Source organism: Neomonachus schauinslandi, chromosome 4 (assembly GCF_002201575.2).
Source record: "Neomonachus schauinslandi chromosome 4, ASM220157v2, whole genome shotgun sequence".
Taxonomy (NCBI): Eukaryota; Metazoa; Chordata; class Mammalia; order Carnivora; family Phocidae; genus Neomonachus; species Neomonachus schauinslandi.
The window spans coordinates 36,414,685-36,433,301 of record NC_058406.1 but is presented as its reverse complement, the minus strand read 5'-3'; the positions used below and the strand labels follow the sequence as shown (position 1 = coordinate 36,433,301).

The 18,617-nt window shown below is 41.2% G+C and overlaps 1 protein-coding gene across 1 annotated transcript in view; it reads right to left on the bottom strand.

The window, feature by feature from the left end:
- Nucleotides 1-18,339, bottom strand: part of CMPK1 (cytidine/uridine monophosphate kinase 1) — a 38,647-nt gene extending 20,308 nt beyond the window's left edge. The window contains 1 exon segment of the mRNA XM_021683890.1: nt 18,040-18,339. Coding sequence (XP_021539565.1) covers nt 18,040-18,210 — 171 coding nt within the window. The 5' untranslated portion in view covers nt 18,211-18,339.
- Between the last annotated feature and the right edge of the window lie 278 nt (nt 18,340-18,617).

The window sequence follows — 18,617 nt, the reverse complement described above, 5'->3', positions numbered from 1 at the left end:
TGCCTTCAGCTCAGGTCAGGATCCCAGAGTCCTGGGATCAGGCCCTGCATCAGGCTCCCTGCTCAACGGGAAGCCTGCTTCTCCCTCTCCCTCTACCTGCTACTCCGCCTGCTTGTGCTCTTTCTGTCTGTCAAATAAATAAATAAAAAATCTTTAAAAGAAAATGTAATTTCAAGAAAAAAGGGAAAGAGGACCTGTACAATCAAATATTTATTTAAAATTTAAAACTAAATCATTGTAGAGAGGGGCGCCTGGGTGGCTCAGTTGTTTGGGCGACTGCCTTCAGCTCAGGTCATGATCCTGGAGTCCCGGGATGGAGTCCCACATCGGGCTCCCTGCTCAGCAGGGAGTCTGCTTCTCCCTCTGACCCTCCTCCCTCTCATGCTCTCTGTCTCTCATTCTCTCTCGCAAATAAATAAAATCTTTAAAAAAATTTTAAAAAAATAAATAAATCATTGTAGAGAGTAGCAAAAACGAATTCAAATGTTTGAATAAACATTTTTCTGTAAAGTGATCCATTCCTTAAACAAAAGAGAAACTAAAGTATAATATAGCAACACAAAAACATACTGCGTGGGCATGAAGTCAAGAGTTACAGAAGGAGACAGAAAACAGTTCAGTTTTATAGCCTAGAAGCAGATGAAAATTTAGAGACAACACTCAGTTGAGAGAATCCAAAAGGCACAGCAGCAAAGGTTTAAAAGGAAACCGATTCCAAAGAAGCCCTACTCTAGGCACTAGAGTTCAAAATTATAAGCAAGTTGTTCTGGAAATGACACCTTCATGGCAAAGACAATATACTCATACTACTTCTAGTCTCCAGAATAACCCTTTGGAGCACTTTCAGAACTTTATTGTGCCAAGCAACCTCTCTCAACTGATTTTTTAGACATAATTAATCTTGCTTAACTTTAACAAAGAATCATCTTCATTTTAGTCCACCAACCTGTGCTAATAGAAGAAAGTGTGGGCAAAACCATTATTTTTTTTCAAAGATTTTATTTATTTATTTATGTGCCAGAGAGAGAGCACAAGCAGGGGGAGCTGCAGGCAGAGGGAGAAGCAGGCTCCCCGTGGAGCAAGGAGGCCAATTCGGGACTCCATCCCAGGACCCTGGGATCACCACCAGAGCTGAAGGCAGACGCTTAACCGACTAAGCCACCCAGGCATCCCAAAACTATTATTTATTTGGCTTTTAAAGATAGTACATGTTTTTAAAATTTGGGATATAAAGTGTAGTTTCATTACATTTTGCTGAATCTAAAATTAAAGTCAGAAAAACAAATGAATAAACAAAAAGCAGGATCAAATCTACAAATACAGAGAATAAACTGATGGTTACCAGAGGGAAGGGGGATGGGCAAAATGGGTGAGGGGAAGTGGGAGATATAAGCTTCCAGTTATGGAATGAATAAGTTATGAGAATAGAAGATATAGTATAGGGAATGTAGTCAATAATACTGTAATAGCATTGTACAGTGACAGATGGTAACTACACTTATTGTGACACAGCATAACCTATAGAAATGCTGAATCACTATGTACACCTGAAATTATGTAACATTGTGCATCAACAATCAATCAATCAAAGTCAGTCTAAGAATACACTTTTTTGATGGCACAGCCATCAAATCCTAGCCCAGCCTGGAATTCAATGTTGGCCACAGATAACTGTACCCATTTTTATAATGTAGAGCAGAATATAAGGGATTCCCAGTTCTTGATTAGAGACTAATTTCTTCCTATAAGGGAAAAAGTGGTAAACATATGGGAAATTTTATGGCAAATTTTCTTTCCTGCCATAACTACACAACAGGAAGAATGCTAGAAACCATTCTGCCAAATGGGCAACTTCTCTTGCCCACCCCACTAGTCTGACTTAACTTGGACTCAATTACACCCTAGAATCAGTCAAGAAAGTAGTAAGAATCTGTTACACCCACTCTTCCTTTGCATCCACCACTACCCCCGCTCTCATCCATCCCCTACTCTCAGTCCCAAGTACAAGACATACACTTACCAGCTGTCCTTTTTTAAACTTACTTATCAGTCTTTTAATCTCTGCATCATAGGCAATAGAAAGCATACCGTATGTTCTAAGTGCAAGATGTAAGGCCTCATCAAAATTAAGAACTACTGTGCTTCCAAGGATACTACCAAGAAAATGAAAAGACAACCCACAGGATGGGAGAAAATATTTGCAAATCATATATCTATCTGGATAAGGGACTTGTATCTAAAATACGTAAACAACTTTATAACTCAATAATAAAAAGATAACCCAATTAAAATAATGAACAAAGACAATTTTTAAAATGCAATTTTAAAAAGAAAGAAAAAAAGGACAAGGGATCCAAACAGACATTTCTCCAAAGCAGATATACAAAAGTCTTCCAAGGGGCGCCTGGGTGGCTCAGTCATTAAGCGTCTGCCTTTGGCTCAGGTCATGATCCCAGCGTCCTGGGATCGAGCCCCGCATCGGGCTCCCCGCTCGGCGGGAAGCCTGCTTCTCCCTCTCCCACTCCCCCTGCTTGTGTTCACTCTCTCGTGGTGTCTCTCTCTGTCAAATAAATAAATAAAATATTTTTTAAAAAGAAAAAACAAAACAAAACAAATGCCTGGTAAATATGGGAAAGTTCCTCAACATCATTAGTCACTAGGGAAATGCAAATCAAAACCATAGTAAGATACCACTTCACACCCGCTGGTATAGCTATTAAAAAAAACAAAACAGGGACGCCGGGGTGGTTCAGTCGGTTAAGCGTCTGCCTTCAGCTCAGGTCATGATCCCAGGGTCCTGGGATCGAGTCCCACATCGGGGTTCCTTGCTCAGCAGGGAGCCTGCTTCTCCCTCTCCTTCTGCCTGCCGCTGCCCCTGCTTGTGCTCTCTCTCTCTGACAAATAAATAAAATCTTTAAAACAAACAAACAAACGGGCGCCTGGGTGGCTCAGTTGGTTAAGCGACTGCCTTCGGCTCAGGTCATGATCCTGGAGTCCCAGGATCGAGTCCCGCATCGGGCTCCTTGCTCAGCAGGGAGTCTGCTTCTCCCTCTGACCCTCCCTACTCTCATGCTCTCTCTGTCTCATTCTCTCTCAGATAAATAAATAAAATCTTAAAAAAATTTAAAAAAATTAAAAATAAAAAAAAATTAAAAAAAACAAACAAACGAATGAAAAAAAAAGATAAGAAGTGTTGGCCAGTACGTCAAGAAATTGGAACCCTTACACCCAGTAGGTAGGAATGTAAAATGGTGCAGCCACTTTGAGAAAGTCAAGCAGTTCCTCAAAAGGTTAAACATAAAATGTTTGCATATCATCTATCTGACAAAGGCTTCTTAATATCTAGAATAAAGAACTCCTATAACTGAACAACAAAAAGACAACTCAATTAATAAATGGGTCAAAGACTTGAATAGACATTTCTCCAAAGATACACAAATGACCGACAAGTCCAGGAAAGATGCTCATGCTAGTCATTAGGGAAATACAGATCAAAACCACAATGAGATCCCACTTCACACTATTAGGATGGTTATAATTAAACCAAAAATAATTAAGTGTTGGTAAGGATGTGAAGAAATTGGAACCCTCACACATTGCTGATGGGAAAGTAAAATCTTAACAGCCACTGTGGAAAACAGTTTGGCAGTTCCTCAACAAGTTGAGAAACTCATCATATGACCCAGCAATTATATTCCTAGCTATATACCCAAAAGAATTCAAAACAGAGACTCAAACAGATGCTTGTATGCCAATGTTCACTGCAGCATTATTCACAATAGCCAAAAGGTGGAAGCAGCCCTGTCCCACAACAGATAAATGGATAAACAAAATATGATATTCATACTATGAAACATTAGCCATAAAAAGGAAGAAAGTTCTGACACATGCTAATGTGTATGAACCTTGAAAACAGTATGCTAAGCGAAATAAGCTAGATACAACAAGATAAATATTGTGATTCCACTTGTATGAAGAACCCAAGATAGGCAAATTCATAAAGGGAGAAAGTAGATCAGAGGTTAACAGGGACTGGGAAAAGAGAGGAATGGGAACTTATCTCTATATGGCACAGTTTCTGTTTGTGTATCAAAGAAGTTTTAGAAAAGTGGTGACAGCTGCACAATGTATGTGATGAATGTGATTAATGCTGCTCAACTGTACACTTAAGATCGTTAAAATGAGAAATCTTAGTTGTATTTTACCACAATTTAAAAAAATTAACAATGCAATATACCAAAACCACTGAATTATACACTTCAAATGGGTGAATCGTTTGGTATGGAAATTATATTTCAATGAAGTTATTTAAAAAAAAAACAGAATACAGGGGCGCCTGGGTGGCTCAGTTGGTTAGGCGTCTGCCTTCAGCTCAGGTCATGATCCCGGGGTCCTGGAATCAAGCCCTGCATTGGGCTCCCTGCTCAGCAGGGAGTCTGCTTCTCCCTCTGCCCCTTCCCCTCCCCCTGCTCATGCATGCATGCTCTCCCTCCTCTCTCTCTCTGAAATAAAATCTTTAAAAAAAAATACAATTTCTGAAAAATCACAAACAACAAAATTTCCAAAATAGGCAATTAATTATATAACGTATCTAATCTATACTGTATATTGTTATATAGATTATATAAGTATATTTATTAACATAGTAATATGTTTATGATATTATAAGTGAAAAAGCAGGCTTCCAGATAGCATGAGCCTACTAAAAAAAAAAAAAAAATGTCTGGAAGAATATGCCCGAAAATAGTGATTGATGGTAGCTTTCTCTGGATGGTAAGATCACTGGTAATTTTTATACTTTTTTTTTTTTTTTTAAAGATTTTATTTATTTTTTGACAGACAGAGACAGTGAGAGAGGGAACACAAGCAGGGGGAGTGGGAGAGGGAAAAGCAGGCTTCCTGCCGAGCAGGGAACCCAGTGTGGGGCTTGATCCCAGGACCCTGGGATCATGACCTGAGCCGAAGGCAGACGCTTAACAGACTGAGCCACACAGGTGCCCCCCCCCCCTTTTTTTAAAGATTTTATTTATTTGAGAGAGAGAAGAGAAAGCATGAGCGGGGGTAGGGGCAGAGGGAGAGGGACAAGCAGACTGCCTTCTGAGTGAGGAGCCCAATGTGGGGCTTGATCCCAGGACCCTGAGATCATGACTTGAGCCAAAGGCAGATGTTTAACTGACTGAGCCACCCATGAGCCCCTGTATTCTTATTTTTATGTATCTGTATTTTCTGAATTTTGAATAATGTGTCTATACTACTTGCATAATAAAAAAGTAATCAAAATAAGAAATATGCACATCTTTAATAACAGGACATTTAAAGTATATATATATAGTATTAGCTTATGACACTTAACCCATCATTAGGTCATTAGCTCCATTTGGCATCTAATAATCTATTTTGAATATAAATAGCATTTATACTATAAACTTCCTTAAATCCACTCATCCTTTCTAGGATTTTTTTTTTTTTTTAAAGATTTTATTTATTTATTTGAGAGAGCGAGAATGAGAGAGAGTACATGAGAGAGGGAGGGGTCAGAGAGAGAAGCAGGCTCCTCGCCGAGCAGGGAGCCCGATGTGGGACTCGATCCCGGGACTCCAGGATCATGACCTGAGCCAAAGGCAGTCGCTTAACCGTTAACTGAGCCACCCAGGCGCCCCCTTTCTAGGATTTTTAAATGTAAGCTAACTCCAAATATTTTCTCCAAGTACAAAGATCTTTCATATTCCACAGACTCTAAATACTGTATCAGATTTTCTAAAATTTATAAACTGATCAGTACGAGCAATCACTTTATGTTACAGCCAACAATGAGAATATAGTGCTTCCCAAAACTACTTTTATCCAAATTACTTTTGATCTCTTTCCTACAGATCTTTTCTAAAGTAATAAATGTTACCACCTATAAACTCAGTATCATGTACTGTGCTGAACACTGTAGAAGCATCACCTCATTTCATCTTCCTAACAACCCAGTGAGATTGGCATTATCATCACTTTACAAATGAAGATACAGAATCAGAAGTTAGCGAATACAGCTGTAGGTGGTAGACTGAGATTCAAACCAACATCTAACTTCAAAGTCTACATGCTTTCTAATTCTATGCTATATTGTAAGAAAGTTGGTCCTAATACCCCAATTCTTACATATTTGTAATTTAAAAAATACATACATACACAATTCTATTTCAGAAAGCTATTCCTTTTCCCACCTTACACATTCTTTGTTACCAGCCTGAAGCTCTATGTAAACATGAAATACACAGGAATTTATTAAATACAATTCCTTGACGCTCACAATTCATACAGCACAGAATGGCACAGAAGGTATACATATTCATGGCAACTGGATAATTTGCCTCTGAGTGTGACTACACTGGATTACATGCTATCTAATACTGAAGCCCTGGGATACAGATTTGTTTCAGAGTTGGCAAGACCACCTACTTCTATACCCCTCCTTTTACGAAAGGGAACATTGAGATAAACCGATCTGCCAGTTAGTGGAGAGGAAATCAGCACTTGAATCCAAGTCTGACTATTAATCCACAGTGGGCATCTGGGGCAATTCCTACGTGACAGGCCTAGAGACAGTCTTTCACCTTCAAGCTACTTACTGCCTTTAAATAACAGAATCTGCTGGTAGAAATTAAAAAGGAAACTCAGAGTTGATGTACTTTATCATTCGGTCGTATCCTAGCATAGGATGAGAGGAGAACTTTATCCACACACAAAGAGCCAGGCATATTTGGCCTATCTACCATTCAGCCAGATTCTGATCATCCCTGCTTCACTTCTTGCCTTTTGACACCACTACCGCTTCTGACACCGTTACCATTTCCACTTGCCACACCTGCCTCACCCAATAATCACTAAATAAGTAGCAAATAAAATTGTCCACTATATAAAAACCTATGTTAGCCATTAAGTCAATTCCCAATCACATAATCAAAGCCTCTGGGCTGTCTCTCTACTCCCTGTAGACACCAAGAAAATATTAATTCATGTTATCTACCTAAACCATACATAATTATAAAGGTAAATCTTATGGGTTAAATTAAACACATAATACTTTCCAATGGCACACACCAGTGACAAATACATGATAGAAGTTCCAAACAGATAGGGGGCAGGGAAGCAGTCTTTTGTATAGCCCCAAGTTAAGCATATTTAATTGTTTGTTGATATAAGATATAACCTAATGATGAATAAAACCAACTTATGGGTCTTCTGGAAAAGACATGGAAACCAGGCATAGAAAGCAATTCATGGGACCCAGTCCTTCAAAGTGAAAGTTTCTGAGAATGGTAGGTAACAACTGGTGTTTTTTCCTTTACCAAAGTCATGTTTTGTTAGCTTTATTTACCAGGCAGCATAAAACTGTTGGCAAACAATACATCCACTCAAATCTCTATTAAATTCTAGATGCTCTTATCACATGTTTAGTCTAAAAATGTTCTTGATTTGCCAGGTTAAAGCAACAGAAATGTTAGAGCAAATACATTTTCAAAGGCAACTGGTATCAGCTTTAAGGTTAACAAGAGTCGGTATGATTAGGCCAACATGACATGAAGAATAAGACGGTTATCACCCATGCCCACCCCTTCTCTCTTACCTGATCTAAAAGTCTCCACTACTAGAGAACTTCTCTGAAGTGCTCTGAATTTCAATTCAGGACAACCATTAGAAAAAATACTGTACTCCTACATGACTTTGGGAGGTCCTCAGGGAATGAAGTCCTCTCCCCATCAGAATCTTAACTAGAATGTGGTATTTAGATTAACCCATTACTGTCACTGAAACTTTAACCCAAAGGGTGTACATCAAGTAGATTTCAAAGAGAGTAAGGATAAGGGAAAGAACGGATATTGAAGAGGAGCTCTGAGCTAAGACTTAGGTAGAGGCATCTAATTTTCTTGGGGGTAGGATATACATGTACATTCAGAGAAACTCCTCCCTGCATAGCAAACCCATGTAGTTGGATATGTGTGAGTGTGTGTGTGTGTGTGTGTGTGTATTTTTTAAGATTTCATTCTAAAATAATCTCTATATCCAACATGGGGCCTGAACCCACAACCCGAAGATCAAGAGCCACATGCTCCACCCATTGAGCCAGCCAGGCACCCCAAATGGAGTACTTTTTATAATATTTTTTCTTTATTCTCTTAAGTAATCTCTACACCCAATGTGGGGCTCAAACTCATGACCCTGAGATCAAGAATCTCATGCTCTACTGACTAAGCCAGCCAGGCACCCTGTATACATACATACATATAGATATATTATTTTTCAATGCATGACTGAGCTGGCAGAAAATTAAAGGAGTAACTCAGATTTAGCTAAACTGAGGATGCACAAATCTAGAGTGAGTGCATGTTAGAGTTGTGGCCGCCCTAGGGTCTTTCCCCACCCCTAAATTTCTGATGGCTAGAACCTGGGATTTAATGGCCCACAGACTGGGGAAAGAGGGAAAAGACCGAGGCCTAAATAGGTTTGGAGGTCAGATCAAAGAGCTAAAAAGTCATAACCCCAAAAGGATGATATTCTTAGTGGCTACTAGAAAAGAGAACCCACCATGCAGAGAAAACAGCAACAATTCCTAACCACAAGCCCATACAGATTAAAGAAACTTGTTAAGGAAAAGAGAAGGAAATTCTGAGATGCAAAAACAAATGGTGAATAGACAAATTGGTATACATGTGAGTTATTCTACACAAACATTACATCATTGCTATAAAACATTAACACGTCATTTGTAGGGATTTAAAAAATCACTATAGCATTTAAGCATCCTAAGGTATTTCTATTGTTGGGGGGGGGAAGTAAAAATATTAATCAACATTAGACTTAAGTTAAGTAACATGTATGCTTAAAATTTCTAGGGCAAACACTAAAAACAGACTGTATAGCTACCAAAGTAGGAGGGAGTAAATGGGGGTAGGCATCTCAATCAAGTCAAAGAAAGCAGATGAGGGAGGGGGATATATAAAATTAACATATAAAAAGACGATGATAATAATAAAAACAGCTAACATTTATGTATGATATACCACGGGCCTGGCACCACTCTAAGAACTTTACATATATTAGCTCATTTAATCTGCACACCACCCCATGAGGTAGATACTATATATTATTATTCCCATTTTACAGATGAAGAAATTTAAGCCCAGAGAGATTAAATGACTTGGCTGAAGTCATACACACAGTAGGTGTTAGGATGAAAACCAAACCCAGGCAGTCTGACTCTAGAATCTGAACTCTACATATTGCCTAACAGACAATACATAGGTATGACACTTTGACATTAATTCATATCCTTTCAGTTCAATTTCTCTTCAGTCTAATGACTAAGAATGTAGCTACTTGTACCAAAATGTACCCAAAGTATAGCTACTTACACTGCTCAAAGCATTTCCTTCATTGACTATTTATGGCTAAGCACAGAGTAGGCAAAAGTGTGTGTGGGGGGTGCTAACATATATGAAATAATAATAACATGTATTAGGCACTCTGCCAGACATTTTTGGTTAAACCTCATAATCACCATGAAAAGTAAATTAATATCCCAAATTTTCAGTGGAAGAAACTAAAAAAGCAAAAATTTAAGTAACTCACCAAGGGGCAGGAACCCAGATCTGAATGGCTTCAAAATCTACTTAAATGTTCACTGAGCATCAATTTATGCCAGACATTGTGCTGGGCACTAAAAATATGAGAGTAAATCAGAAATTCAGGGTTCTCCACCGATATGGAGTTTATGGTCTAATGGGGTAGTCTTTGGGGTTCCCGGACCCAATTCCAACTTGAGGGACAGGATCCCCTTACACAATTCTCGGAACACCAGCAGAGTGTGTGAAAATTCAACTCAATTCTGACACTATCTACCCAGAGATATGGTCAACTTCCACAGGTTAAAGGTTTGGTTCTAAAAGACTGCCCCCCCACCATCACCACTTCAGAGCCCAGTCCCATGTCCAAGGTATTGCCTGTACTTCTGACCAACTGGCTATAAATTAGAGGGCCCCAAGACCCCCTCTTTGGGTTTGATTAATTTGCTAGAATGGCTCACAAAACTCTGAGAAACATTTTACTTTCTAGATCACTGGTTTACTATAAAGAGGATATAACTCAGGAACAGCTAGATATATGCATAGCACAAGGGCACAGAGCTTTAATGCTTCTCCAGACAAGTGGTCTCCCCCTGAATCTTTCACCAACCCAGAAGCTCTCTGAACCCCGTCCTCATTTTTGGAAGCTTCAAGACACAGTCTTGATTGATTAAATCACTGGCCATTGGCAATTGAGTAAACATCCAGGCTCACTCCCCTCCCTGGAGGTGAGGGGGAGGGGTGAGACTGAACGTTCCAAACCTCTGAATGAACAGTTGGTTTTCCTGTCAACCAGCACCCCCTCCCACCTCATTAACATAACAAGAAACACTTCTGTTAACTCTCAACACTGGGGAAATTCCAAGGGTTTTGGGAGGTGTGGGAGCTATGGACAAAGATCACAAGTTGTTTGAAAATACCTAAGTATTGTTCAGATCTAATTACTTAACAAATATAACTTATTTAGTTGCGAAAAAAATTACTGAGCACTAAGGGCACCATGAACTGAGACGTCTGGGAATCTCTGTAAGCTAAGATCTTAAAGATGAGCAAGCATTTCAAACACCAGGTAGGAGGAGTAAAAGACAGAGTCCCCACCCTTGAAGACATTACAATACAGTTCAGAAAGCAAAACTACAAGATAAACAGTTTTAAAACAATGTAATGTTAGGGGAGCCTCCTTCAGCTCAGGTCATGATCCCACATCAGGCTCCCTGCTTGGCGGGAAGCCTGCTTCTCCCTCTCCCACTCCCCCTGCTTGTGTTTCCTCTCTGTGTCTCTCTCTGTCAAATAAATAAGATCTTTAAAAAAGAAATAAAACAATGTAATGTTAAACTTGAATATTTGCAAAAGTTTTTCATTATCTTTTCTCACAAAATTCTATTAAGTGTATTATCTATCTTTACTAAATCGAAAGCCCCTAGAAGCCTATACCCCCATACACAGATAACAGCACAGTCTGCACTCAGGAAGTGTTTTCTGGGTCAACCTCATATAGGTTTACTCTCACTAGGCTTTTCTCAGAAATGAAATCTCCAATCACCATATTCAAGGGTAACTCTGCTTTAAGTGTGCTCTATTCCCCCACATCTCCCAGCTGCTTCTTTCCTACTGTCCCTCAAAACTGAGTTCAGACATATCACCTACCCTGGGAAGACCTCCCTGACCCACTGGACTGAAATTTAAATGTCCCTTATCTAAATGGTATATTTAGTACATTTGTATCATAGAACTTACCACTCTATGTAGTCACCAATTAACTTTCTTGCCTCCACACTAACTAAAAGCTTTCAACAGCAGGATCTGTGCTTTATTCATCTCAGCAACAATCACAGTGCCTAGCTCTCAAAAAACTGTTTTCTGAATAAATGACAAGTAAAAGGAAATTTTTAAAATTAGGCCTTGGGGTGCCTGGGTGGCTCAGATGGTTAAGCGTCTGCCTTCGGCTCAGGTCATGATTCCAGAGTCCTGGGATCAAGTCCCGCATTGGGCTCCCTGCTCAGTAGGGAACCTGCTTCTCCCTCTGCCTCTCTCTCTCTGTCTCTTAGGAATAAATAAATAAAAATCTCTAAATAAATAAATAAATAAATAAATAATGCCTTTTCACCTTTGTGGACTTACTGGAAAAAATGAGGAATTTACTCAGAAAAATTTTAGAAAGGAGATTTACAAGTTTGCAAAAATTAAAGTGACTGATAACCATCCCGTGCTAATAAAGAACCATACACTGCTGGGCGCCTGGGTGGCTCAGATGGTTGAGCGTCTGCCTTCAGCTCAGGTCATGATCCCAGCATCCTGGGATCGAGTCCCACATCGGGCTCCCTGCTCCTTGGGAGCCTGCTTCTCCCTCTGCCTCTCTCCTCTCTCTCTCTCTCATGAATAAATAAATGAAATCTTAAAAAAAACAAAAACAAAAAACCATACACTGCTGACAGAAATGTAATAAGTATAATGTTTTTGAAAAGTATTCTGACAATTATCAATTAAAATTTAAAAATGTTGACTCAACAATCCTCCTTTTTAGGGACTTTACTTACAAAAACAGTATCCATATGCAATGTTATATTTACAAGGAAGTTTTCTGAAGTACTGTTTGCAATAGCAAAACAATTCCTGGAGACTATCCTGAATGTCCATCAATAGGGGAATGGTACAACCATGCTATAGAACATGCATATTATGGAATATTCTACAGCTACTAATAAGAATGAATTAAATCAGGTGCCTGGGTGCCTCAGTCCATTAAGCGTCTGCCTTGGCTCAAGTCATGATCTCAGAGTCCTGGGATGGAGTCCTGCCTAGGGCTCCCTGCTCAGCGGGGAGTCTGCTTCTGCCTCTGCCCCTCCCCCCTGCTCCAGCTCTCTCTCAAGCTCAAGCTCTCTAATAATAAAATCTTTAAAGAAAAAAAAAAAAAGGAATGAATTAAATCTATATGTAAAGACCTGAAAGGATATCCATGATACATTCAGTAGAAAATAGAAGAATCCCATCTGGAGGTAAAAAAATATATATACACTGGCATTTTTATTTCTAAGAATATCGAGAAAGAGACATGGAAGCAGTTAAAGCTAGACAGCCAATATGAGTGACATCAGAATTAGAGGGGATTTTACTTTTCCCAACCAAGTATGTATTACTTTTGTAATTAAAAACAGAAAGGCAAAAAAAAAGGAAGTTTTCAAAAGTAATGATAGTAATATCTCAATATATTCTCCCCTTCTACAAGTTCTTAACCAAAAAAAAAAAAAATTCTAAGTTACAACCACCTTTAATAAAAAGGTAGTACTGCAGAAGAGTCAAGAATTCTGTGGACTATCTCTTTTACAGATAATTTAAACTTTCTATTATTAAAAAAACCTCTCTTACTCTATCCTATCCCACCAAAAGGAGAGAAAGGCCTATTCTTAAACAAGCTTAATGTTCAGTGGATCTTCCTATCAAGTTTCTTCTATGAGCCATAATCTGCTTTGGGGATTTATAATCAGGAGCTTGGATATTTTAGAATACTCAGCAGATTTTCACAACCATACCATTTATTCACTGAGAGTAAGCAGAAGTGTTACATAAGAAATCTGAGTATGACAGAGCTAGGTCTCATTCAAGCATTTCTGTCCTGAAACTGGGAGAGCTAACTGCTACTTGGGCGCCCCCTGGGGACCAAATTTTTAAAACTTTTTTACAACAGTACAAACTAGTGTCCTCTAAAACCACTGATTCAAAAAATACTTATTAAGCCTTTACTATGTGCCAGGCACAATGTTCAGCACTAGAAACACTAAGGCAAATAAAATCAATTTTCTGATTTCTACATGCTTAAAGTTAATACCATCCCAAAAGTTCTAAGCATAGTAGGTAGGAAGATCATACAAAGTATGAATTACCCATATAGTCCCTGGAGAAACTTATGACACAGAAGATGACAAGAATGCTTTTGGGGTACTAAAGAAAGCAATTTGGCATTGAGATAAGCTTCAGCATAATTTGTTTATGTAAGCAAATCTTTAAAAGAGAGGAGGTTTAAGGGGCGCCTGGGTGGCTCAGATGGTTGAGAATCTGCCATCTGCTCAGGTCATGATCTCCAGGTCCTATGATCCAGCCTGGAGTGGGCTCCCAGCTCAGCAAGAAGTCTGCTTCTCGGGGCGCCTGGGTGGCTCAGTCGGTTAAGCGACTGCCTTCGGCTCAGGTCATGATCTCAGGGTCCTGGGATCAAGCCCTGCATCCGGGCTCCCTGCTCTGCGGGAAGCCTGCTTCTCCCTTTCCCACTCCCCCTGCTTGTGTTCCCTCTCTCGCTGTCTCTATCAAATAAATAAAATCTTAAAAAAAAAAAAAAAGAAGTCTGCTTCTCCCTATCCCTCTCCTGCTCATGCTCTCTCTCTCTCTGTATTTCTGTCTCAAATGAATAAATAAAAAATCTTAAAAAAAAAAAAGAGAGAGGGGAGGTTTAAATATCCTTCCAGCTAACACATGCAAAATTGTGGTTATTGTGAAAGAAAAATTTAGGTTATGGCACCATTATTTTTCTTGAGCCAAAACAATATAAATAAAGCTTAATTTTAGAAATTAAAAAATTTAGTATCCCCACGATTTTTTAGTAACAAGTTATTCCACAATAACTCTAAGCACTTAACTCTGAAAGGATTGCACTGATTTGGAAAACTGCTAATTTTCAAAAACAAATTGAGTACAAGACGACACAGACTTAGAAACAATTAGAAAATAAAACAAAACTGAGGAAGACGGTACAAATAAATGGGCGAAGCCAACACCCAAATCTCCCTCAAATTCTCCCATCCCAGTTCAGAACACTTTCAAAATACTGAATCAGATTTGCCTTTTCTTCCTCAAGGTCTGGGAGAGTAAGTAACAGAGGTACAACTCACCTGAAGGAAGGAAAGAAGAGAGGGAGGGAAGGGAGGGAAGAGAGAAAAGAAAGAGATAGATAATACATAAATAAATACATATATACATACAAACCAGCTTCCCTCCCGTTATACGCTCATAACTAACTGCAATGCCCCAGGACACTGGAGGGCCAGATATTCTCAGATTCTATAGCCAGGCCCAAATAGGTACTTCTGGCAGCCTGAGTTGGAAATCAATGTAATTCCCCACCTTCCCAAATTTTATTTCAGCCATATTTCAGGTACCCTGTGAGCTAAATTAGCATTGGCATGATAGGGAATTTAACCTTGAGTTACAGAACTTTTTCCCTACAGAAAAAAACTTAGTCCCCCAAATTACAATTGTTTAGGATTCAGTTTCTATTTGCCTATGAAATAAAAATTGAGTCAAAATACAAAACACTCACGAGGAAGGGCGCTTGGGTGGCTCAGTTGCTAAGCGTCTGCCTTCAGCTCAGGTCATGATCCCAGGGTCCTGGGATCAAGCCCCGCATCAGGTTCCCTGCTTGGCGGGGAGTCTGCTTCTCCCTCTCCCACTCCCCCTGCTTGTGTTCCCTCTCTCACTGTATCTCTCTCTGTGTCAAATAAATAAAATCTCAAAAGACTCAGGAGGAGTAAAAAAAAAACCTCTGACTTAACTGTTGTGGACATTCCATTGTTTAGTCAGCTAGGAGATAGCAATTGCTAAATTATAAGCTATTTGGAATTTGTAGAAATCAATTTAATTGTTTACAGCAACTGGAATCAAGAGCAATGATTTTCATTAAAGAAGATGACAGTTTAAAACAATTTAAGCTTATATAACTGCCAAAATATTAAAGAATAATACATTATGAAACATTTAATCATGGAAATCTTATAGTTGATAATTAACAGGTTTAAAACATTATTAGCCATTACTGAACAGAGTAAAGAATAAATGCTAGTTACAGAATGTATAGATTATTTTTAAAGCAGTGGAGTAATTTGAGTATTATTAGTTTGGGTGTGGATATTTAAAGCCACATTATGATTCAGAAACAAAATATTTAAATGCATTCAAATATAGCAGTCATAAACCAATTTTTAAAGTAATATTACTTCAAAGTAGAAATAACCAACTTCATAAATTAAGAACAGGAAGTCTAAAATGGAGGAAAAAAATTATCTGCATCTGTGTGTGCCAGATATTTTACCTCATTTAATATTCACAAATACCATACTAGATAGGTATTATTTCTTTCTTTTCACAGAGAAAGGCCAGCTAAAAGTAACAACTTCCCTAGGTCTGAAGAAAGGAAGGGGGGGGGGGGGGTGGGGGCACCTGGCTGGCTCAGTCAGTAGAGCATGCAACTCTTCACCAAAGGGTTGTGAGTTCAAGCCCCAGGTTGGTGTAGAGATTACTTAAAAAATAAATAAAATCTGGGGTGCCTGGGTGGCTCAGTTGGTTAAGCAACTGCCTTAGGTTCAGGTCATGGTCCCAGGGTCCTGGGATTGAGCCCCATATCCGGCTCCTTGCTCAGCGGAGAGCCTGTTTCTCCCTCTCCCTCCTACCTGCTACTCTGCCTGCTTGTGTGCTCTCTGTCAAATAAATAAATAAAATTTTTTTAAAAATTAAATTTATTTATTTGACAGAGAGACACAGCAAGAGAGGGAACACAAGCAGGGGGAGTGGAGAGGGAGAAGCAGGCTTCCCGCTGAGCAGAGAACCCAATGCAGGGCTCGATCCCAGGACCCTGGGATCATGACCTGAGCCGAAGGTAGGTGCTTAACGACTGAGCCACCCAGGCGCCCCTAAAAAAAAAAAATCTTAAAAAAAAGAAAAACAGTAAACGACAGAGTTAGGGTTTGAACCCATATGTGTTTGACTTTGAAATCTTTTCTCCGTCCCCTATTATGCTATATACGTGAAAGAGTCATCTCAGATATTTAGAACCCATATGTGTTTGACTTTGAAATCTTTTCTCCGTCCCCTATTATGCTATATACGTGAAAGAGTCATCTCAGATATTTAAAAAAAAAAAAACACCGATATCATTCAATTGCCACTTGTCTTAAAAAGTTAAAAGAATCAACAAAAACAAGAAGAAAAATATTTACGGGGGTTTTGGTTGAATTAGTTCCACTTTTATTCCTAAAAATGATCAGTAATTATCAATACAGCTGTAAAACAGTAGTGAAGTAGATGTTACCATTTGACTTTCTTTGGATGCTCTTTAGAGAATAAAATATAGGACAGGAATCGGGCTCCCTGGTCAGCGGGAAGCCTGCTTCTCCCTCTCCCACTCCCCCTGCTTGTGTTCCTGCTCTTGCTCTCTCTGTCAAACAAATAAATAAAATTTTTTAAAAAATAAAATATAGGACAGGAGTGGATTGTACAAACACAGGATTGGAACGAAAGTCCAACCCTAATATAAGCCACGTCCTGGAACAGAGGAGGGCATTATTTTAGAAGTTCTGGGTCAAAACTTTTGTGGTCCACGAGTTTTACAGGTATTGTTTGGGTGTTTTACAGGACCACTGGTCGCCTCTTGTTTCTAGATATCCTGTTTTCCTTTCAACTTCATTCCCCAGATTCTCCAATAAGCCTTTCTCCTCACAGTGTCACTGCAGCTAACCACGTCTATCTTTCGAAAATTAACAGAATTGAACCGGTAACCTTAACGCGTCGTGAAGCAACAACAAAAAAAGTAACACAATTTTAGAGCTGGGGGGTATTCTACACTGAGTTTAAATCTTGGTGCAGAGCTCTTATGGTCTAGAGTGCAACTGAGACTCGGAGAGAGGAAGTGACTTGGCCATGGACAAAGCGTGAGTTGGCAGCGGGACCAGAGGTTGAAGCTTGAACTCATACTCTGCTCCTCGGCTTTTCGACCACACGAATCCGGGCTGAGCCTTAGAGCTGGTACTGCCCGTTGACAGGGTCAGAAAAGTGCTCCGGGCAGATCACAGAATACCTTAAGCAACACCCTGCCCCCCGGGGTTCCTTTCCAGGATTAAGACCAGGGTTAGGTTAGCGGAGGTGTTGGTGTTTACAGAGGGCTTGCAGGAAGGGGCGGAGTGGATAAACCGGTCTCCCCTCCAGACAGCTGCAAGCGCGCACTGCCTCTAACCTGAACCCATGCTCCTGCTGCCTTCACCCACCACCTCACAGCCAGCGACACACTGACCTCGGGCGCCGGGGGTCCCCGGAAGCTGATCCTCCTGAATCCCCCTCCCAGACCACTCTCAAGACGAACTTGGTCCCCAAATTTTAAGGGAAGAGGGGCGCGGGAACAAAGCGACCCCAAGAGGTCCCCCTCCATTCTGGGCGCCCCCGAGGCGGGCGGACGTGGACTACGAGTCCCGAGAGGCCGCGCGCCTCAGGACCCTCGACCACCGCCACGCCGGCGACGCAATGGTCGCCGGGACTCGTAGTCCGCGGATCCGGGGGGGCAGGGGAGGCGCGGACCGCCCGGCAGGGCGGGACAGGCCGGTCCGGCACGGCGGGACAGGCCGACCCGGCGTCCCGTCAAGCCCAGGGAGCGCGCCAGCTGCCCGGGCCTCACCTCGACGATGCGGGCGCACTGGGTCCCCTTGCCGGCGCCGGGACCGCCGAGGACGAACACGACCAGCGGTTTCATGAGGCGGTGAGGGCAGAGGAAAAGCGGCCGGCGGGTCAGCAGCGGGAAGCTAAGGCCCAGGACGTGCAGCAGACTGCGGTCGCAGCGCCTCAGCATACACAGCCCCTCGGCCCGACGCTGAGGAGAGCTGACAGCGGCCCGGCCGGCGGCGGCGCGGGGCGGGGCGGGGGGGAAGAGGGCGGGCCGAGTCGGCGCCCGCCGCGGCCCCGCCGCCGTGGCTGCCGAGGTGTCCGCGCCGCGGCCGGAAGGGGCGGGGCTTCCGCTGCCCCCTCAGGGGCTGCGCTTGAGCGCCCCCCGTGCGGGCCCGCGCCTGTTCTCGTCCCCGCCCCTCTGCCGGCTCATTCATCCCTCCGCTGGTAGTTCGTCCAGTGCGCAGATCCTTCATCGCGCGCCTTGTGTCGGGCTTGTGCTGGCGTCTGCAACGCGACGCACGCGAGAGGAAACCTATTGTCTGCTCGCGAGAAGTTTAAATTCCAATGGGGCGGTAGCCGAGCTGAACAAGC